The sequence below is a fragment of the Oenanthe melanoleuca genome, chromosome 2 (genome assembly GCF_029582105.1).
Source record: "Oenanthe melanoleuca isolate GR-GAL-2019-014 chromosome 2, OMel1.0, whole genome shotgun sequence".
Lineage (NCBI taxonomy): Eukaryota > Metazoa > Chordata > Aves > Passeriformes > Muscicapidae > Oenanthe > Oenanthe melanoleuca.
In genome coordinates, this window is record NC_079335.1 from 75,388,103 (window position 1) to 75,412,528 (window position 24,426).

The window sequence follows — 24,426 nt, forward strand, 5'->3', positions numbered from 1 at the left end:
ATAGCTGTAGCCATTAAAGCTCTGCTTAAATCTCACAATTTTTTTCTAGAATCCTTGAGAAAACCATTCCTGAAGAAATTTGGAATAACAGTTCTTGATGTAAAATCAGGAAGACTATTATTTGAGGTAGAATTACAGTTTGTGCCTCAGGGATGAGAACTGGCTTTGTAAAATCACATCACCAGGTGGTACAAGTGCTGTGAAATAAACCAGAAACTATTATGAACTATTATGATCATATTGTTCCTTTCCCCTTACTTTGGCTACTTTGCTGTTCTCAATTAATTTAAAAGCTTTCCTTGCCAGGTTGTTCTTTGCCTTGGATTTGAATGCATACTTCTTGATTTTCAGCATCCATTTCCTTCACAAACAGGCCATTTACTTAGAGCTGTAGTCCATAAACTTCTTGGGATTGCACATCTATTTCAGTTCAATCTCCTGACTGACATTTTATAGTATAATATGACTGCATATGCCAACAGAAGATCACTTGCTGTTTTTCACAAGCTTCAGTAACTTGATGAATTACTGACTGTAAATAAAGGTTACTGGCCTCTCTCAGTTTTAGACTTTGTTTTCAGTTGCTTTTGACTTGCTGGACTTAGGAAAAAATATTTCACGCTTCAAGTGCATCCAGGATTTGATCTAGGAAAATTTATACATGTCAAATTATTCCCACCAGTCTTTTACTTAGGAAGGTCTAATTTTTCACTTTCACAGTCTTTCTGACTCGTGCCAGAAAGTACTTACCTTTGCTCCATGTTCCTGCCAGCCTTGAGAAAACCCACACAGATCAAAATGTCAGTCTGCATGTGTCCCAAAATTGCAAGGAAGGATTTTTAACGCACGACTCCATCTGTTTCCAGTGAACCTGCTGCAGCATCACAGAGGGCTAACGAGTGACTACATTTACCTTCCCCACTGATCATGCCTGATTGCTTCAGCCTTAAGACTAAGGTTAAGACAAATTCACACCTTTTTTGTAGTTTCTCCTTGTAGTAGCTCCAAGCCTATCACCAAATCAAGGTACCACACAACCTAAACTGATCCACTGATCCACTAACTAGCTGAGCTGTGATAACTGTCTGCATGCATCTAATCCATTGCAAGTGTGAAATAAAATGTAGGAATTTAAACTACCATGAAGGGGATTGTCACAATAATTTTTTATTCACGCCTTATTTTATGGTAAAAGTAAGGCAGAAACTGCTGCCTGCAAAAAACTCCTTTTGATGGACAATTTATACATAGAAGAGAAAGATTTCTTTGCCTTCTGTTTGAAGAGAAATCACTTCTCTGTTCAGTTCCTTAAAACCACCCAGCTGCTGAGGAGGAAGACAGGTCAGTCAAACCTAGGCAATGGCAGAGCAGCATATGGGACCACAGGAGAAAAGCTTACAGGAAAAGGGTGGTGGAGTAGAGGATGTGACTGCTTGAGGTCATGAAGATGAAATTTAGGAGGTAGAAAACAGAGAAAGGTAGAGAACAGAGGAAGAGTCAGAAAGTGAGAAGTGGGAGCTGGAAGCAGGAGTTCATTGCCCTATATCATATCCAACATTGCTGAAAGGTAGGTGGGTGGGGATCTTGAGTATATGGTAGCTTGATGCTCACTGAGCCAAATGAGAATGGGAAGGAGAGGATGGTGAGGAAAGAGCAGATGTGTCTGCCAAATATACACCTTGGGATTCAGAGAAAATGTTGGAGTTTCCATAGTTTTCCAAAGAAGATAAAGTAGCTAGAACAAAGTGAAACAAATACATCAAGACACAGATCAGAAAAAGTCTATCCTCAGCAGAAGAAAAGAAGAGGGTAGAGCAGGAGACCAATGAAGCTAATGGGAGATGGTTCAGAAGTGAAAATACAGAAACCAGCCGTGGGAGAAAGAAAGACTGTGGGATAGGAGAATACCATTAGACAGAGCATAAGAGATATAAGAAAATAGTGGGCTGGTAGGAGGACAGAAAATGATACCAAGGCATCTGCAGCAGAAACTGAGTAGTTCTGTAGGGATTTGAATTAGATAGTTTGGTTAAATTAGAACTTATAGAATAGAATCCTCTTATGGACTAGAGGTTTTAGAAATGGGGTGTGTGACAGGAATTTCATAAAATACAAAGGATGGAGTATAGCTAAAATTGCAGCAGAAACTGACAGGAGACAACAGGGCAAGAAGTGTGCAAAACCACCAGAGCAGCAGAAAAGGAACCAAAATTCGTGAGTCCCAACATCTCTTATCTGTACAAAACTGACTTGTTTCTCTCCAGCATGATATCATACACAGAAAAATCACTGTCACCTAATCTGTTATTAAATGAAGACACTTGAGGCGCAGGAACTTGATGTCCCAGATTTTCTATATATGTATGCAACTATGAGATACATTACATCACAAGGTGGGACTTTTCTTTTTGAAGAATAAGTAAATTAAAAAAATGTAGGCACAAAAGGTTGGAAGAATTATGGGACTGAAAAGTCAAACTCTTACATACTTCAATTCGTCTTGTTGGTGCTTGTACATTAAGATATGGTGTTCTAGGACTCAGGAAGAAATCTTTATTTTCTTAATCTTAAAATGACAAAGTATTTTTCTGGGAAAACAGAACCTGTTCTTAAAAGTGTATGGACTATTGTGAACTAGTTCAGAAAGAAAAATTAGGCGTTTTCTTTTGAAGCGCATGAAGGTAATACAGTCTTATCCCCAAGATACTGAGAACAGGACTATGTACACATGGCTTTTTACTTTAAAATCAGTTTCATGACTCTGGACTTCCTCATGAAAATTCACAGTCCCCACAGCTTTCCTTCTTTGAGTGGCTCTTTTGGTTCATAAGGCAAAACTCCTGAGTCAAGCAGAGAAGACCTGAAGGACAGTGTTTTGGCACAGAATAAGAAACTCATTGTTAATTAGAGTCATCTGGGATTCACATCAGGGACAAAGATCCTCTTATACTTTATGCCAGAATATCATCTCCATGGAAATCTGACAACTTCAGACATGTCAGTGCAAAGTTGTTGAACTTCTCACACACTGTTAGACGGAGCTCACTAGGAGGTACTTCAGGTAATTCAGTCTTGCCCTCCATTCCTGCTTTCTTGTCATTTAGACAGCTTTGTCTATAACATTCATGCTGTATGGACACATAAAGTCCTAAACCCCCTTTTTCCAGAAATACAAGGATCTCTACCAAAAACTTCCATAGTCACAAATTACAGATTTTGTAACACACTAACAAACAGCAGCTTTTTTTCCTCACAGTCATCTTCAAACAGTAATAAACTAGAGGAGTCTGAGAAGAAAATGAGATCAGAGCTGTTTTTGCAAGAGCTTTGGGATTTTTAATGGCCAAAAAGTACATAGGACTTCACCTTAATGTGCATGCTGAGCATTTCTTGAAGCACTACGGATAAAATGGGAATAGACAAAACAGATCACCTGAGACACATAAACTCCAGATTTAACACAGTTTGAAAATTAGGTGCACTGGGGTAATGTTCCCAAACAGCTGCAAAGCCAGTCACCCTTGCAGGTGCTGAATACCTACTGCTCTTTTTCTCCTTGTGCTTAATTTCCTGTTCATTACTGAATGTATGCTCTGTGCCCTTTCACTCCAGCATCTCTAGCAAATACCTTCCTACAAAACAAACCTTTTTTAGGCTTCTGACTTGTCTAAAAATTTGATATGAGTAATAGAAAAAAAAGAGAAAAATAATATAACCCTTGCCATTTTCAGTGTCCTCCAGCAAAATATTTTTCTTTAACAGCTGAATCCGGTTTTCATCCTTAGTCGTTATCTTTGCCTTCCTGATGTACCTAACATAACAGATGTAAAATTTTTGTCTGATAACATGAATTTAGTTGCTGGAACAAATACTGTTTCTTTTCATGTGAGCTGTTCTAGCTTGATTTGCTCTCTGGAGTTTTGCTTTCTGTTGCATACAGTGCAGGTTTTATCCCAGTCTTTGTTTGGCAGACTGTTGACTATTCTTTTTGCTGTTACGGACTTAACGGCCAAACCATTCCAGGAAGATATTTTACAGAAAATGAATGAATTTGTAGAGAAACTACAGTACTACCAGAAACTACCAGTACTACTCAGTAATTTCTATCAGCTGTGTCTTCAAAGAGCATGACTTACTTTTCCCCCTTTGTTTTGCGGGCATATTTACTCAGAAGTAACTTGGACTTCTTTGCAATATAATAAAATTGATGAAGTAATTATTTAGCTCTATGAGATCATCTAGATTTTAAACAGTTAACAATGTATGATTGGTTAAGATACAATAAACTTGCAAACACATTAAATGCCTTCAAACTAATTTACATTTTCCTAACTTATGGTCTTGCTTTGCTGTTTTTTTGTTTTTGGTTTTTGTTTTTTTTTATTTATTTGGCGGATATAAAACTTATGGAATATTGAACACTTGTACATTGGTGTATTGGGTCTGGCTGAGATGGCATTAATTTCCCAATAACAGATTTCATAGTGCTGTGCTCTGCATTGGTATCTAGAAAGGTACTGATAACACACCAGTGTTTTGGCTTCTATTGAACAGCTCTGGTACAGGATCAACTCTGCCTCCAACAATTCCCAAGATCCTGAGAGGGGACACAACTATGCCAATTAAATTAACAAAAGGGATAGTCCATAGCTTATGATATCAGACCAGATATAAAAGCTAAGGAAAGGAAGAGGAAGGAAGGGCATTTACCATTTACAGGGTTTGACTTCCAGAGAAACCACTAAGCATGTTGAAGCCCTGCTTCCTGGGAAGTAGCTGAACATCCCTTGCTGATGGGAAGTAGAGAATGAACCTTTTTTTTTTTTCTTCATTTATGCATGCACAATGTTTCATATTTACTTGAGTGAACTGCCTTATCGTGTGTTTTCTATCTTTTCTCTCCCCCATTCATCTGGGAAGTAATAGAGTGGTTTGGCTCTTTGTTTTGCTGAATTTGCTGGGAACTTGTTAGCACAAACAACAGCTCTGTGCTTTGCCCTTTGCATTGCAGCCTTGTTTTGTGTGGGGAGCTATCTGCTGAGGAAACACGTCTGCCTCTCCCTGCCCAAGATTGATGTGAATGGGTTTATAAAGCAGGCTCCCATGGTCATTGCTGATCCTTATTTAAGCTGCTTAATACTGCTAATAGTATTAATGAACACTATTGGCACACTATGGGATTTGTGGAATCTAGTGCTTTCCTGGTGTAAAATAAAACAAACTTTAAGTGTGGGGATACTGAAATCTGCCCTGAGGCATCCAGCTCCTGGGTGGCAGGGTATGTGGAAGGATTTGGGCAGGTTCCTAGGGTGGTTATGACCTCCAGTTACCTGTGACTTTACACCTGAACGTGTGACCAGCCCTGGCAAACTGACCCATCAGTGATGGAAGGGTGCCTTGCCCACCCCAGGGAAAGCCAGCAGCTTCTTGCCCTGTGCTGGGGCCTGACCTGTGCCTGCTGAGCCACTGTTCAGTCCTTGCAGAGGACTGTAGTTGAGGCAGGAACCCAAACTGCATTTGGCAACATTCTGGCTGAGACAGCCACTCAAATCACAACTACAGTACTTGCACCAGTAGTCAAAACAAAATAATGGATAAGGCAAGCTACAGATCCATACCATTGATAAGAAAGGGAGGAAGAGGAAGAAGAAGGAGGAGAAGGAGGACAATCAGGAGAGGAGAGGTCAGATGTTAAAGCTGGTCCTTTCACAAAGAAATTCAAAAGAGTGGGCCAAATCAAACAGGAACCTGAAATTACCCATTCCTTGACCTCATCAGAACTTTGAGAAATGTGGAAAGACTGCAGTCATCAGCCAGGTGATGCTGGGATAACAGGGCTGATAGTCAACAATTGAGAGGTCATGAAGCCACAACAGCTAAAATCCCTTGATAGGGATGGGAAAATTGAAGAAGGAATTGGAAAAGAAGGAGCAATTTGCAGCCTCTGGAGATGGCCTCTCTATAGCATGAGGGCACGATATCCATTTAAGGAAGATCTTGTGAATTTCCCAGGAAAATGGATCCCAGCAGATGAAGGCATCAGTACATGAGAGAATTAGAAGTCCTGGAAATGGTCTATAGTAAAGTAAAAAATTATAATGTCCTTGTCTAGGTTTAGGGACAAATTTTAGGAGAAAATTCCCTGGAATGAGCATTTTATCAGAGAGAAGGGCTTTGATAACCCTGTTTGCCAATGAGAGAAATGAATCTTAGTGGGTAAAAGTGGAAAAAAAAAATCCCAAACTGTTTATTAACAAAGAAGAAAACAAAAGGGTGCCCGCAAGGCACAGTAAAGGATTGAAAAAATGCTAGATATTGAAATTTCAAAAACTTAACCCAAACCCTTCACCAGACAGCACAGCCATGAGGCAAAGATTGAGTCTCCCCCTTTTTGTCTCAGGGAAGGAGAGGAACAGGAGGTAGTGCAGCTGCTCGGGCAGAATAAATGGGAATCTTTCTGATGTTAGACTCTTGCTCACAGAAGCTGGTAGGTTTTAGTGTCCTTGCTCATGTTGGTCCAGCTTCTTTAAGCTCTTGAGTTTGAGGCAACCTCTCCCCACTTTTTTTTCAAAAAAAAGGTTGAAAGAAAAAAGAAAAAAAGCCAGAACAGTTCAAGGAGGAAAAAACCAAACCAAACCAAACCAAACCAAACCAAACCAAACCAAAACAAAACAAAACAAAAGACAAAAAAAAAAACCCCAAAAAACCCAAAAAAACAAAGCAGCTGTTTCTGGGCATAAGCAGAAAATTACAAAATAAAGTATCATCATAAAATCACTCCAAGACAGCTCCTAAAGATCCAGAGGCTACTCCTTGCACAATGGTCATAGAAGCACCATCATATAACTGTCCTAAAACAGAAGAGGCCATGCTCTATTTTCTGATGGATCTTTCTGCATGGTAGGAAACCACTGGAGGTGGAAAGCTGCTGTGTGGAGTCCTACACAATGACTGCTGAAGAAAACTTGCAGAAGTGAAAGCCATACAGCTAGCCCTAGATATCTCTGAATAAGAAAAGTAGCCAGTATTCCATATGTGCACTGACTCCTAGATGGTGGCTAATGTCCTGTGGTGGTGGCTGCAGCAATGGAAGAGGAGTAACTGGCAACACAGGGACGAATCCATCTGGGCTGCTTACTGGGCAGGACATTGCTGCACAGGTAGAAAATAGGACTCTGAACATAAGTCATGTAGATGCACATGTGCCCAAAAGTCACATCACTGAAGAGCACCAGAACATTCTGGGACATAGTTCATATTTTTCTGTGGGCATGAACCAGCCAAATCAACTCATAAACATGACCCTGAAAGGACTTAGGCAGTTTGTTGGTGTAAAGAGCAGGGAGACTAAAATGTAAGGCTATTGACTTTTGATGGGCATTTGGACATTCAAGTAGTGATTTCAGGGTTAAAAATTGTAGACATGGATATTATAAAATGGCTTAGGATTCAGTATTCCAGTGAACATATTACGTGGATAAACCATCGAGAGACATTTTTCTTGCATAGTTGCAAATACAGAATGAGTAAAAAGCACTTCAGTCTCCTAGGAATGTTTGTAAAATGAAAAACTCTCACTGAAACTGTTTATACATCCAAATTATTCCACAGTCATATGAAAAACTGCTCAGCAATGTGATTAAAGGCTTTCTATCTGGTTGCAAGAGAGTATGTTTGTATGGTTTTCAACAGAATATTTACTTCACTTGGGCTATTTTCATAGGCTATCACCAGGGAAAAAGATTCCAACTTCAGTCTTTGTTAGTGAAGGTTTTTGATCCTTTTTCAGAGATGGAATGTATCAGGCTTATGAACAAATAAATATCTATATTTTTTAAAAATGAAGATTCTATTAAATAAGTGAAACAAATAGCAGTAGTAATAGTTTTATGCAAAAATTAACATTGAATTGACAAAGCAGGAGCTAAACAGTGTATGTTAAATTTTTGCATATGAATACAACTAGCAGGTTTATTGTATATTTTCAGAATATAAGTATTGAGCCAAAATACACATAATTATTATACATAGATTTAAAAAGTCCAAATTTAATTTGTAATCAAATATGCATGAATTTGCATGTGCTTGGTAGACACTCATGTAATTTTCCTGTTCTGTTATTGTCCCATTTGATAGACATTAATATTTAAAATTGATGACATGCATTATGTCTTCAGTATTTAATATGAAAATCTGGGGATAAATGTTTCCTGAAGTCAGGTATGCCCAGCACAAATTGGTGCTGGAAGTATGTGTTAACAGCTGCCTATGCCTTAGACAATGTCTAAGCTTTAAGAAGCCTCCTTCTTGGTACATGACTCTGGTTCACTTTAATCTTTCTGATGTGGCTGTAAATAGCTTGTCAAAATCAATGCATTACATTTGTATACCAGATGCTCACTCCTTTTTATTTCATGAAAATAAGCTACAGCAATAAATGAGAGGCTTGCCTGGCAAGTTTCCTTGTGCTGAGCACAGCCATGTTGGTCAGCAATCATGTCTCAGCCTCAGACAGGAAACGTGTGATGATTATTTATCAAATCATTTGTTCTTTGACAGATGTAGGGAGTAAGTGGTTCTTGTGAAAGGGTCAGTTCTGTCACACTGAGGTCTGACACAAACAGATGCAGCATGTAAAACCTTCTTTCTCACTACTGTGGTTAGGAGATATTTTTGTGAGGACCCAGCATAGAGGACCAGACCTAAGCACATTTTGTCTCAAACTTTCTGAGCATTGCTACAGGAAAGGTGTGATCAGAGGAGAGGATCCTGCAGAGGTGGGGCTGGGCTGTTCTCAGCCACCTTCTTGCTCCTCCTTGAGACTCATTTTCAGCTTCCACCTGCCAACTCATTCCCTGGAGAAGTGCTGGCTGTGCATGTGCTAACAAAACAGCATGAAAAATCGACTTTACATAAGAGGTGTGCACCAGGTTAACTATAAAAGTCATGGATTGGCCCCCTCACTCTCTCTGGAGGTGTGCTTGTGAGCCAGCATGTTTTGAGGCGCTCGTTGTGGGAGTTGAGAACTTATTGAAGTGTAGCCTACAAAATTAAGGGCTACCACTCTTGTGGAAGTACACTGTAAGAATTTAAGGGCTTATGAGTCAGAGTTATGGTGATTGTACAATAAAAGCCTTAGAGTCCCCTGGCATGAGTCTCTGTTCAGCCTGGAGGAGAATTTATAGCAAATACCATGTCCTCTACCAGTGGGCTGTGACATCCAGACACCATTCTATTCCTTAGTCTTAACACACCATCTCTGAAGTCATGGCAGTGTGTGGTAACTTACATGATCAGCATGATAAGAAGCTGTGAGCACTCAATTATTTTTCCAGATAATTCACCCAAACAAGCATCTCCTTCCAATATTTTTTTCAGAGCATCAGTTATCTCTTACACTGACAGACTTGGTATACTTTATACCTTCACACTAAGTTCTTTGCCAGTGCATCCAACTGTCAGAAGCACTTTGGGTTCTCAGAGAATTATTGAAGGAGGAAAAGCTCTCTTACCTTACTGAGCTGCTGCCAGCATCCAGGTCTTGTGCAGTCACTGCACCTATAATGGTCCCCACGGGTGTGTCCTCATAGACTTCCATGGTGTACATGGGCTTGCTGAACACTGGAGGTTCATCCATGTCCAACACATTTATCTTCACAGTGGCAGTATCTTTGAAAGGACCCACTGAGTGAAACCGATGGTCAAGATGGAGATTGGAGGCCTCCACCTTAAAGGTGTATGCCTTCTTAGTTTCAAAGTCTAATGGCTGTAGGAAGAACAAAAGCAAAACATTAGATTTGACTAAAAATTAGACATTGTAAAATCACTTTGGTTGGATTAATCTGACAAAACTTAAGATGCCTTAAGTGTAAATCTCGTCTCCTGGCCTAATCAATCATTTAAGTTTGTTTTGCAGTTCATCTTATGCTAAGGTAATTTTTGAAACAGGCCAGATGAATCAGTCAGGAAATAACTGCTTCTCTACATCAAAAAAATCAGGATGACTGGCATGGATGTAAACAGGTACACTGTAGATGTCTGAAGTTAAATGAGTGAGATTCATCTTTTACAAATGAGCTGAGTGCAAGTTAGTCAGAGGTTTGCATTCCAACGCCCATGCACTGGCAATCAGCTGTCTCTAGCTGATTCAGCTCCTTAAATAGAACCTGAAATAGAAGATTTCCCTTCTTTTTTTTTTTTTTTTTTTTTTTTTTTTTTTTTTTTTTTTTAGCAGGGAAATCTTTCAGAAGACCATGAAAGTGATGAACATAAGTCCAAATGAAAACTCTGATATACACCAATGAGTCAAAACAAACTTCAGGTATGACTTGGAATGTGAATTCTAACTTGATCTGAAAAAAGCTTTTCCTGTAAAATGTCGATCTTAGCAGTGAGCTGCTATCCATGCCATATGTTTGAGCTGCATGTACATTGCAAAATGCTGACTTTGGCTCTGTCTTATGATCCTAGGTGTGACTCATAAGGTCTTGAAGATGATACTGCAGCTTTTGTGTACTTATGTGAGGTTCTGATGGAATGTATCCTGCAATCAGGTTGTTTTGATGTGGCTTTCTGTCAACACATATCAATTTAGTGCCTTTACTTCTAGAAAAGTAATCACCTCAAAACCCTTAATGCAGTCTTATTTAGCTGAAAAGATTCAGAAGCTTTATTTTCATTTAAAGGGTTTATCTGCATTGGCTTTCACGTTGTTTTTAAGGTTTCTAACAAAGCCTTTTCCTGATGTCTGGGTAACACTGGCACCTAGTGGTTTCTGCCTATAATTGTTAAGGTGGAAATTTGCTTATGGGAAAGAATATGCTACCTGGAAAACACAACAGGTTTACATGTATATGAACAAGAATATGTCAATGTCTGTTTTTTGGGTTGTTGTTTTGTTTTTGTTTTTTTTCCCTCCAATGCTTTCAGTCAGTTGTCACAACCAGGACAGATTTAAATTCTTCAGTTTTCTGTCCTTATCACAACAGGACATATTTGGCCAGATGACTGACAGGTGTAAATTGAAATAGCTCAGTTAAAATCGAGTTACCTTGACTTGCATTAGCTGAACAGCTACCATAATGATTATAAATGCTTATGAAAGACATCATAATTTTAGTAAACTAGACGCTCAGGCTTTTTTTTTTAGCTGGGGACCAAATTTAGCCATATAAATCTCAATGGCATAGAAATAATCAGACCTGAAAGTAATTTACTACCAAACACAACCATCTTACAGACAAAATTACCAGAAGACCTAGTATGTGCTGCACCTTTGTGTCTGAACTGACAGAAAGAAGAAGAAACTAAGCCTGAGAATAAACTAAGCCTGAGAAGAAACAGACAAAATTAGGTCTGGTAGATCTCATGCCCCAGTGGTGAAACCTTAAGATGTTGCCTTCACTAAAACCAGATATGTTGGTCCATTATTCAAATTGCTGCCACACTGTGATTTCCTTTTCTATACTGCTGTAGTAGTGCACACTTGTTAAGCATTGCCAAAACAATTTTACCCAAAAGAAAAAAAAAACAACCCAAAACCAAAAACAACTATTCTCCAGATATTTATACAAATTGTTTTAAAAAATATAATAAGAGGAGAAATCTAAAGTTTAAGGACTTAGTCTGGTGAAGAAAAAGTCAGGCGTTGAGCTACAAAAAAATGATTAATCTAGAGAAAGCAAGAAATCTAAGCTCCATGTAGGTAGTAATTCTGAGTAATACCTTATATGCATCTTTCATACCACCAAAACTGTATCAAAACTTTTCAGATTGGCTCCAGTATATTTGCAAAGAGACATATTAATGGAAAGAGCCATAATTCATGCAGTCTTTGCAGACTGTCTTTAACCAAATTACCCTTGAAGGTACCTATACCAGATCATGGTTCATGGCCAGTGCCCAGTCACATTTCATGATGCAAGGGGAACAGAAAGCAGTAAGATGTCAAACAGTCAAACAGTTCTGTCTGTTGGTGTGTTCAGACCAGCATATTTCACTGCACAAGCACCCAGGAAGCAGACAAAGTGGCTGCATTACTTCTCTACCCCCCAGCACTACGGAGAAATATAAAGTATATTTTTAAGAAAGCAGTGTGATCCCAAGAAAGGATGACATTTTTCCACTGAACCTCAGAGCAACTCATTCTCTCTTTCTGTCCTTCAATGGATCTGATGAAAAATATAGTTAGAGGTTATGTGGTCAGTGCAAAGCACTGATGGCAGCCAAAATAAGAAGAGACAGGTGGAAAATGATGAGAGAAAGACATCAGTGACAGACTCCCACAAAATAGCAAAAATTAGCCTTTAGCCTAAGTGAGGGTAAGCTGCAACTGAAATGTATGGAGAGTTGGGGAATGTTGCATGTGGTAAGTCTAGGACTTAATTTCAAATAGAAAAAGATTTTGTACAACATATATCATGTAACAAAAGTATTTATTGTCCTGTATGTATGGGGATTTCATGCTGCAATCTCCTGATCAGTTCTGTTTTTCCCATGTTTGAACAGGTGAGTCATACAGACAACATTGACAGTTTAAAATTTAGGCATTTGTCTGAATTGTCCAGAGTCTGCCTAAAAACACTAGAGTTGAATGTCTGCATAGATCCCAGGCAAATCCTTCTGGATTTTTGGAATTTTTGTTTTAAACATGCTAAAAAACCATTTTTATTATATTTTTAATTTTTAGTACATATCACTAAAATCTGTCAAGGAAAACGTGTTCCACATAATATTTTACCTGTATTAAAACAAAACACAACAAAACAAAACAAAAGCAAACAAATAAGCAAACAAACAAAAAATCCCAAACTAAATTTAAAAAAAACCCAAAAAACATCACTGTTTTGCTGTTATATAATAACTGTCTGAGGGTGCTCAGTCCCGTTTTCATTTTGAATCTGGAATGCTGCTAAGGATATAAACAGTAGAATGTTTGAACTGTGCCAAAAACCCCAAACCAGCCCTGTAAGATTTTTGCTATGTCTTTTAATTAATAATATTTTAATTTAATTACTTCATAGATTTTTTTATTAAGCAAGAGAAATATTTATTCCTTCTATAAAAGTAAATACATGCAGAAGGTAAGTTTGAATAAGGCTTTATTTTGTAGAAATTTGGGGTTTCTTTGTGTAGTAAACATTATTTTGCTAATGCTAAGGTGATGACTTATTTACTGTGAACTATTAAATAACTGAGTATTTCTAATTTATATTCTAAGTGCCAGTGACAGAACAGATGTTTTTGGCCCCCTCAACTTGTCCTCATCTGCTTTTTCCTATGTTGAGGTTACAAGCTGTTCTATATCATTGCCTAGTGAGGTGCTATCAGCATATACACACCTGTGCACAGCAAAGCCATTCTACAAATCCCCAAATCAAACACATACTGGCAAATCACTTTACCTTGCAACTGTGTAAGTACCATGAATGGACTTATTTAATATGACTAGGACAGCACAAAACCAGCTCTGTATTAGAAATAAATCTATTTTTAAATATTCTGTTTTCCAGATTCAAGGCAGAAGTTAAAAATGCTGCTATATAGATGCATCTATATCTAAAATTTTATATTAGCTAGTGTGAAAGAAAGAGAGAGAATTAAAGAACTGAAAGAAAAAAAATGGTGTGAAAGATATAATTACCCTGTCACTTTGTTCTGCTTCACAAAGGAGCAGAACTGGAAACTCCAGAAATGTCTGGGTTTTATCTACACATAAGAAATACAAGAGTATTGTTTCTGATAGAGGCTTTCACCTACAATGACAGAAAAGCTATATTTTGGGATGAGATTTTAAGCCCCAGGACATATGGATAGTTACGGATAGTAGGACTGGGTTGACAGGAAGGGTATAATAACTAAGGCTTGACTTCATACTAGCATTGTGCAATTTCAGACTAGCTCTGAGTCACATGTGCTGGTCTCAAAAGCCAGAAACACTATCCCCTTCAAATGGGTTGAGCATCTATACATTTTGTAAAATATTGGCATAAGACAATTTGCTGTACATTGACACAGTTTCTATATGAGCAGTTAAATTTCAGTAACTGGACTTCTGCCTTGGATTCTAAATAGGAAATGACTGGTATTACAGAGGAGGTTTAGTAAAGTAAGCTTTAGATTAACCAGGAGCATTCATTAGTTAGAGTTGAGAATGCACAGTAAAAGATAAGATCTGTGGTATTTCAAGATTTGATGAGAAGTGTGTAAAATGCATGCCTGTTCTGTATCTGGAGAAAGGGAGAAGCTGACCAGTGTCAGGGGTTCTCTTGTTTGCTGCATGTCACCCATTTCTGAAGATGTCTTTCTCTGTTCCAGGGAAAACCAAACCAAACAGCTCTATCCACAAACTACAAAGACTAAACATCTCCTCCTCCTTACTTTATCTGTTGCACATGTGATTGTATCTGCACACAGCTCACCACTTTCTGCCTGTACTGAAGGATTTAATATCACCTGCTCAAAATGCACAACCACTATTGTCACTCTCACAAACTCATGAGTTATAATTACAGATTAACAGACAGTGCCTGTGCTTTCACTTGCAGAGGAAATTCCCTGCCTTTGGAGAAAGAATGGGTGGGGTGGGGTGGGGTGGGGTGCGCAGTCTGTAACTGTTTTGGTAGTAAAGGAAGGAGTAGTTTTAACTCAATTCTCGCTGAAGGACGACAGGAGTCTGCCTTATGCTCACTCTTGTGTAATACAGGTGTTTTCAGACTGCTCTTATATTACAGCAACATCGCAGAGCTATATACATGGGCTGTCCCATGGGCAACACAACTGAGCTTAGTCAGCACACAAAGCACTACTTGCTGGCTGCACTTAAAGGGTTCTAAAAAGTGGCTCCTGAAGTTAAAAGGAAGCACACACTCCTAATGCTTTCCTGCAGCTTCTGGCTCTGTTCATTGTCCCCCAGTTTCTTCTATTTTATCATCTCTAAAGTTGATGTTTCTCATTGTGCAATGTTGTGACACGTGGGGATTTCGTGCCACAGCTTTGTCATCTGATCAGTTAGTTTTGGTAGTGGTGCACAATTTACAGAAAAACAAGATGTGGTTGTCCCCTGAGCTTCCACTGAACCATGTGGAGAAGTTCACCCAGTATCATGGAGCAGGGTAGGAGGTGAAGCCTAGAAACAGTTGTGTTTGAAGGTTTTATTGAAACACTGCACAAATAAGTAAAGTGATGTCTTCAAGCACTACAAGTGCCTGAACTCTACTCAGTTTCCAGATTAGCACATGCTGAGCCAATTAAAAGGCTTCTGCACAAAATGGATTTATCATATAAACTCATCCTTGGTTTAATAAATTCAGTGAAAATTTTTCAGGGAAGGTTGGAACCTTCTGTTTTCCTTTACTGTTGTGCCTGGTCATTAAAGATTTCAAAACCAGTCCTGTTCCTGACACATCTGAGGCCACTATGCTCTGGCATGAAGGAGATGCCCCCTTCTGTCTTACACCCACTGTAGTTTGCTGAAGATTCAGGTATGATTGAAGACACTATCTAAATACCAAATGCAATAAGCTCTGTATCAAACAGCACTAGAAAAGGGAGGGAATTATAATTCTATACCTAACTCCTATTCTATTCTATTCTATTCTATTCTATTCTATTCTATTCTATTCTATTCTATTCTATTCTATTCTATTCTATTCTATTCTATTCTATTCTATTCTAATACTTCTGACTCTTACAGAGAACTGTAGACAGCACTACTTTTAAGCCAAGTCCCCTCCCCACCCTTTATTGAGGGATACTATTTTTCTTTATTTTTTATTTTGAGAGAAAAAAATATTACAGTGCTAACCACACAGTGGTGCTAGATGGCATTTGGATGATTTATTTAGCAGAAAGAAAAGCTGTTTCATTTTTAATATATGTAATTAGCACAAAAGTAGTAGTAATCAGACTTATATAGGATCATAGCACAAAAATAAATGAGCAACCAAAACAGATGATTTAAGATCTGCAACTTGTCCAGCTGTAGCTGTTCTTACCCATTTAGCATCCCTGAAGCAGAGAATGGACTTCTGCATCCGTCAGCACACTTAGTGTGCTAAAAGGAATAGTCTGGCCTGTGCAATTTCTTTCTCATCAAAACTATTTTCCACCAAAAATACAGGTAGTCCAGGAAGGCTTCATTTTTATCAATTTTGATATAGAAATCTCTCAATGTTTTTCTGCATAACAATAGACCAGAAAAAGTGTCTGTACAGTGATGGACAGTTTCTGGCTGCCAGAAATTTTCCAGGGGAAATAAAAGCAAATTTTATAAATTATTTTGAAGTGGCTCAGCACTAAATTACTGCAGCACTTACAGCACCAGAATATGCTATAATAGAAAAGAAAGCACAAACCTGTTTTTAAAGCATATACCACTTTTTATTAGTGGCTTTCACTGTTTATTATTTGTAATTCTTAATTGAATGTGTCAGCCTTATTCATTCACCCACTTTCATTTTAAAAAAGACTTCAATACATACTAAATGTTTGCAAAACCCCACAAGGTCAAATCAGTGTTTTGAACATCTTTCAATGTAAAATTGCTTCTCTGAAGTAAAATGAATAATGCTGTTGTAGGCTTTTACTGTACAAGTAGTATGCATTTGAATAGGTGTCTACTAAATTCTGAGTGTCCAGCACTTCTGTAATCTGAAAACTGAAACCCATGAAAATACATTTATATTACTACAAGTGTGAAGATATAAAAAGACAACTGAGTGAACAATATCTTTAAGAATCCATATTGCTCTTTTTTAACCTGGGGTCCAACAAAGAACCTAAGTGGATGGATTTTGGATGATCACAAAATGTTCATAAAATACCTGGATGATTTAAAGTTTTGTGAAAGGAATCTTCTACCTGATAAAAGTGTTGTGAAGAACAAAGTGTAGGGTCAGTATAAAGGCGTATTTTGCTGAAGGCCCTGTGTGTTTGGTTTGTCTTCTATCCACACTCCTGCATAGAACAAAGCTGGTATTTCCTGATCTTCACATTCTCTCACTGCCCCCTCTCACTGTGATGAAGATTAGGAAGGGATTAGGATAAGTTTTTCCCCCATATTCAGAGATCTGTCATTTACATTAGGCAACATTGGTCAAAGTTCTCCTGTTGTCAAAGTTCCCTAGTTCAGTTTATGCCCTATCTTGTTGCTGGAAAGACTAAATACCATGGCCAATTCTAAAGTATCTGGATATAGAAGTGATTGTGTCAATTTAATTTTTTCTTTCACAGCTCTAATTTTCTTTCTGCATGCCTTAATGACATCTTTAAACATTTCCTGACTTGTCTGCCCCCTTTTCCAGATTATATACCCTCTTTTTTCTCCTTAGTTTATTCAAAACCTCCCTGCCCAGATAGGTCAATTGTTTTTCCTACTAGCTTGTCTTTTGACACATATGATAGCCTAGCTCCTGCATTTTCAAAATTTCTTTCTTGAAGTATGATTTCTTTCTTGACATCCGTTCTTCCTGGACTGCTTTGTTTTTAGGGGTTATTTCCCAAGGTACTCTCTGATCAACATCCTTATTAGGTTGCAGTTTGTCTTCCAGAAGTCCAGTGTAGAAGTTTTGTTGATCCCTGTCCTTGTTTCACCAAACATTGAAAACTATTATTTTATGATCACAGCACCCCAAATGACCTCTGATCACCGTATCTCCCACTCCCTTCTCTGTCTGTAAAAGAGGGGTTAGTGGAAGCCCACTCCTTGCTGGTGATCTTGAAATGTCCTCCAGGTGCTTATAGAATAATATATCTACCTCTTCATCTTGTTTGGGTGGTTTATAACAGACTCCCACCAGGATGTCTGCCTTGTTGGCCTTCCCCATGATCCTTACCCATTGGCACACAATCTCACCACCATCAGCCTCTCAGTCTGCCGTGTCAAGAGCCACCCCACTGCCTGTCCTTCCTCACCCATCCCTTTGAAAAGCCTTGACCATCCATTGCAGCACTCCAGTCACAGGAGGCATCCCACCATGTTTCTGTGATGCCTACTGTGTCATAGCTTTGCTTCTGTGCCATGGCTTCCAGCTCCTCTTGTTTGTTGCCCATGCTGGGTACATTAGTGTACATGCACTTCAGCTGGGCTGATTTCACCCCAGACTCTGGCTTACAACCCTTAGGCTCGTCTTTAGAGTGCGTGGTTGCATCCCCTTCTCCCTTCAAATCTAGTTTAAAGGCCTTTCAATTAGCCCTGCCAACTCATGGGCTAGAATCCTTTTGCCCATGTTAGACAGAAGGAGCCCATCTGACTCTATGAGGCCTGGTGCTGTAAAAGTTGCCCTGTGATCAAAAGACTCAAAATTGTGCTCATGACACCAGCCCTTAAACCACTTATTGATAGCACAGCTTTTTCTGTTCCTTTCATTATTCATTTCTGCTACTGAAGGAACTGAGCAGAGCACTGCCTGACCTCCTTTCCCATCAACCAATAGACCCAGTCCCTTTTAATTACCCTGGCACCCTTCTTATCAACATCAATACTGTCAACCTGGATAACCAATGGGTAATACATACACTTAACCACAACTATGGAAAATTCTATTTTTGTGTCTAAAAACAAGAAACACACAGGAGACTTAGGACTAATTCAAGGAGAACTGAATTCTATCCAATATCTGCTCTTGATGATCAAATATTAATTTTTTAATGGTTTCTACTTACTGCAATTTCTTACTGGCTGTGCATATGGAGGGGTATGCAGCTGCTCAGTCTGACAGCTCCAGATGCACCCATTTTTGAGTCATCTGCATGGAGGGGAAAAGGTGACCAGAAGGGTTTTAAAAATGAAACAAAGTCTACAAATTCCCATTAGGAGGAAACAGAACACTCAAACCTTTAGTCAGAAAAGAAGGAGGGTATGAAGAGGTCAAAGAGTTCCTGTCTCATTGACAAATTACTTCCTGTGAGTATAGTGGCTTCCATTTTATGTCATTAAAGCTGGCAAAAGAGTCAGTGGCTTGACAGCATCTCCTTCTTTAATGCACCCGTGGATAATTTACTATTTCCCAGGTCAGGAGGTTGAAGCCAACACTTCCATTATTAGCATGAATATAATGCAAATATAGATCTATGGTCAGAGCCGAGGGAAGTTAAGCACCTACATTTTAAATTTTCTTAGAATTAAAGCTTCACTTCTCCTAAAGCTTATCTTAATATACATGACCAGAACTCTTTCCTTCCCAGACCCTTGTGAAGTGTTTAGCTAATAGTTTGGTTTTTTTTTACAGAATTTACCCCTACTAGCCTGAGCTGTCTATAAAACATAATTGTGCCTCCCAAAATGACCTATGGTTCAGATTTCTTTCTAGTGAACAAGCTGATCATTGGTGCATATGTAAATGCTTGGGCTCAGAAAATAATAACTGGTTAAAATGTGTTGTTAAAATAACTGGTTAAAATGTGTCCAAAATCCCTGTTTTGTTTTTCTCCTACTAAGTGCTTTAATCACTAAATTTTAAATGAAATGTGTCCTTTCCACCTTTGAAATTCATACATTCAGTAGAGTGCTTTAATCACTAAATTCTAAATGAAATGCACCTTTTCCATCTTTGAAATTCATAAATTCAGTAATCTTGATCTTATTCTACTGCACTAAAGCAACATCAATGACTGAGATGTAGTGTGTTTCCCTGCATTAGTATCTAATGACCAGCTCCTTGGTACACTATTATGAGATTGGAAGTAGGACATGGCTATTTGCAGCTGTTTGGGATTCTCCTATCTTGAATAAAAACTGTATTCACCATAGTACTTTATAATATTGATTATTAATATAGCGAACACAAAGCCAAAATTTTCTAAATAAAATGCTTATTACTGAAAATTTACTACATTTTATCTAACATAAAATATAACTCTTTCATTCCATGCTCCGAACTAAAATGGTTTTTGCATAGTTTTAGGTAGAAAACTTCCCATAAAAGAGAAATTGTACTTTCTAGATAGAGATTAGAATTACTTCTTCACCTTGAAACATCATACCTGATTGTATGTGAAATGAGAAACTAAACTGCAACGCCTTTTAAAATGAAGATCACAACTGTGGATTCAAATAGAGACATAAACTACTTATGTAGCACTACAACTGGGAACTACTTATGACATAAAATTGCAAATTTTTTCATTCCCTTACCTAGTTTACCACCTGAGTCATAGGCACATCCACCCATTGGTGCCACATACCTTTTTCAGTTTAATGACTCCTTCCTGGGTGTACTCATCTGTCGTGATGTCAAACAAGTTTCCTCCATCTCCTGGAACTATGTTGTACTCAATTTCTGCATTTTTCCCAAAATCAGGGTCCACAGCTCTGATCCGTCCAATAGCAGAACCAACATGAGAGGTCTCAGGTACTTTTAAATGGAAGATACCTGTGGCAAAGTGGTAGACAGTCATTCTTGGGATTTCTTGGTAATTAACACAGGTATTTCTCATTAAAATCATTAAGCCTGTGCAAAATAAAAAGACTTAAATAATCTAATTAAAATTAGGAGATTAAAACAACAAGGGTTGTGAAAAATATATGCCAGTTTTATCTATCGACTTCCTCTAGATTCTAGATTTTTTTCATTGTGACTGTAAAGGCTTTAGCATCTGTATCTCTTGAGATATCTATCTATATTTCTATTTTTAATTTTTCATATGTGATTGAATCTTTATAGAATTAAATTGTACTTATAGATAGTACATATTTATAAACACTTTCCTCCTTCTGTTTATTTTTTGTGGTTTTTGCTAATTTGTTTTTGTTTGGCTTTGTTTTGTTTTGTTTTGTTTGGTTTATAAATAAATGTACAGCTCCTTTTGGAAGAGCTGTTGTTCATACATGAGCCACCAGAGGGTGCTCTTATTAAAATTTCAGAGCTATACAATTTTTAACTTAGAACACCTTTATTTTCAGATTATTTACTGCAAGTTATAATAAAAAACTAAAAAATAAAAACAAACCACTAAAAAATGGAATTTTAATTTTAAAATAAGTATTGCTACTGACATGTGAGGAGAAAATAGTTTCATTCAGGGGAACAGCTATGTTGGAAAATGATAGACATAATAGTTCATAGAACTAAATGAAAAAATTCAAAGTACTTGGAGGCAGCCTTGATTTTAGCACCAGCAGTAGCAGCAGGTCTGGGCTTGTAACATGGTGCCCTGACTTATTTCACTGCTCCTGAAGTGCCTGCATTCCCTGTTTAGCTGCAGCTCTCGCCAGAGTTGTCACTTGGCTCAGCTGCCAGTGAACACCTCCATGACCAGTGTTTACAGTGGACAGGCAGAGCTCACCTTTCTTCACGTAGCAGTCTCTGCTGTCAAAACTGCCAGAAACTTTTGGAGCTGGTTTTGAGCCCAGGATGTTTGATCCACTTCATTCTATCCCTCAACAAAGCTAGCTCCATCATTTTATTTCCCTTGGTCCATTTTGTTTTCCTGGGTCAATGTTCCACAGCTCTCAGAAAACATCCTGCTCGGTTCTGCTACATGCAACGTGTAGGAGGAAATTTGCACCTCTTTTTCAACAGCATAGCAAGACAGGAAACTGTGACTGTTGGGAAACACATTAGGGGGATGTCTCAGAGATTTCCACCCGGCAGTGGTTCAGCCACACATCACAAAACGAGGCTCTGAGAAGCTGTATATTATGTAACAGCAGGGTAGATGACTTTCACATTCAGCTGCTGAATTAAACAGCAGATGCTGCTCCCTGTCGTTATCTCCTTACAATGCATGCTGTGTCAGCTTTTTCAGCTTTACAGTCTTTTCAGGTGATGAAGAAATGACATTAGCACTGCTGGATTAGGAAAAAGCTCAGTCTTTTGTGAGCTAGTCATTTGGGCTATGGAACCCATAAAATTGTCTGTTTGATTGCCTCTGAAAAAATGTCCTTTGTTTGCTTTCCCTCTCTGGCAGTCAGTATGCAAAGTATACCACAAGGCAAAATTTGCCCTTTTTGTTCGAGAAAATCCCCATAAGTAAAGTAATTTTGTGCCAGCATTCACTTCTGGACATCACAGCGTGCAGGTTTGTATTACCCATTGACTGAGCTACTAAACACTGAGCAATTATCATTTCACTACTTTTCTTTCCAAGGGAGCATACTAAAGCAAGCTGTACTTCTCAGTGTTCTTCTAACAGCAGGAAAGGATTATTATGACACAAAATGGTGTCATGACAAGATAGTCTCAGCTATTTCTTAGCTGTACTTCAGTGATTCTGAGTATAGAATAAAATTTTAACATGGTATTTATGATGCAATTACAAATCCTCCTATATTTAATGTCATTTACAAACATGGGTATTACTAGGTCTTTGCTGTGCCAGTTATGCAAAAAAGAGACTGAAAAGGCCTTTATATACATTTGAATATTATATTAAGCTTCTACAACATAGACCTGACAACATGTCCGGGTCTTTTACAGGCATTTATATCAGATAACAGAATCAGATAACATGTGTTTACATCCACAGTTTTAATGAAAATGAAGTGTAAGAGCATATGATCATAGATTTTTTCCATCTTTGACAAATTGATCTATTTTTAGTGACCTGAAGATCACTCAGATTTATTAAAACAAAAATTTCCCTATAAAATATTTTACCTGGCTGAAAAGCATATAGGACTTAGATGAAGTCAAAGAAAGACTAAATTGCTCATTTCTCATTGTTTAGGCTCTTATCAGCTTTTTTCAATGACTTGGCATTTCATCATATCCAGAAATTCAACAGCAATAAAGATGGGGTCATCCAGACTAATTTCAAACTCTGAAGCAGTCTTCAACCCTGCAAGAGTCAGATTTCTGAAGATGTAGTATGTAATTACAGTGCCATTGTCCTCCTGTAACATTATCTTCACAGCACATGGAAACTGTTCTACTGTGACAACTTGCTTTCAGAATAAAATAAATGAAAACAAATAATGTATATTGCTGCCAGCTCACAGAGAAACTTCAAGAGAATATAATATATAGCATGAAACCACCCTCATTCCTTTCCTCCCCTCCCTCAAATAATAGAATCATGGAATCATGGAATATGTTGAGCTGGAAGTGCAGCTCCTGACCCAGCACAGGACACCCTGAGAACCACAGCATGTGCCTGAGAGTGTTGTCCAAACGCTTCTTGAACTCAGGCAGGCTCAGTCTTTGTAGGAAAGGCATTTGAAATGATCAATATAAACTATACATCAAATGAGATAGCAAGACAGTTTTCTAGATTTTATTTTTCTGTTTCCAGCAGACATTACTTCTTGCTGTGGACTTGCTGTGACAGTTTAGCATTATTCATTTTTTATTGTCCAGTTTGCCTGTATACACTACTACCTCCATGTGCTATACAGGTATATTGAAACAGGCCTGAATAATAGTCTTTTACTCCCAAAGGTCCTGAAAACCTTGTTCTCTTCAGCTTCCAGGAATGATGGAACAAGCACCTCAGACAAACTTATGCAGCAGCTGGTTGTGCTGCACAAGTAATTCTGTCAAATATTGTTTGTGAGACTTCTCTGCCAAAAAGAAATCTTTCTTCTACTTGCGTAAATCTCTTTTAAACATGTTTTTTAAACTTGCTCCTGCCTTTCAGGATGTGCCAAAGGAGAAATCCCTCACTTTCCTCAAACTGCTGTACAAAACTGGACTGCAACTACTCTCTCCTTTGCTGATTTTAGTCACATATATTGCATGCCAGTCAGGATATTTTCATGTATAGGAAAGCTGGTAGCAATAAATATTTCTTGGTCAGGTCTTTTTGTTTCATGTTGAGCAGCATCAGAGAGAATGATAAAAATAAATGAGTGATGATGCTGTTGAAGCTTTTAAGCTGAAATAACTGACAGGGCTAATTACTTGGCCCCAAAATCATTCAGGAAAATGAGGCATAGGTGAGCTAACAATTCATACATGCTGCCTCTGAGTTTCTAAAACAAAGATGGTTCCAAAGCGCACAGCGAGAAGAAATCAGAGCTGAGTTAGTGACAGGTAATCAGTCATATTGACTGAAATGCAGCACACATTTACAGTTCTTCTGACATGATTAGATTAGTTTTAGTTTTTAAGGCTCAAAAGCTGTTCTGGGGTTTGATTTTTACTTACAAAGAGGTTAGGTGCTTTTTTTGTTTGTTTTCTACTTACAAAGAGGTTTTTTTCCTTGTTGTTTCTTACTTGAAGATTACACCATCCTTTACCAGAAGCTTTTCAGGTCTGATAGGAATAGCACCATCATTACTTCTCATCAGCAAAACAACCACTAAGGAACAACCCCGGTTAGCATCAAAGGACTTCAGCTAAATGCATAATGACCTTCAATCAAAAAGCTGTAAATGTTATTCGAACATTTTTTCTAATCTGTCATCATACTTGCACTGTGCAAGATTCTTCTCTCCTGAATTTTCTTTGTCTGTACTTTTTTCAGCTTTCTGGCAGTTACCAAAGT

General features: G+C 38.1%; 1 protein-coding gene across 3 annotated transcripts in view; it reads right to left on the reverse strand.

Annotated features, from left to right (window-relative positions):
• The window catches only part of CDH12 (cadherin 12), a 519,546-nt gene that overhangs the window by 27,299 nt on the left and 467,821 nt on the right, over positions 1-24,426 (reverse strand). For all 3 annotated transcript variants that reach the window (XM_056485304.1, XM_056485303.1, XM_056485302.1), the window contains 2 exons: positions 20,185-20,372; positions 9,513-9,766 (listed from right to left, as the gene is read on the reverse strand). In XM_056485304.1, the coding sequence (XP_056341279.1) occupies positions 9,513-9,766; positions 20,185-20,372 (442 nt within the window). The remainder of the gene's footprint in view (positions 1-9,512; positions 9,767-20,184; positions 20,373-24,426) is intronic.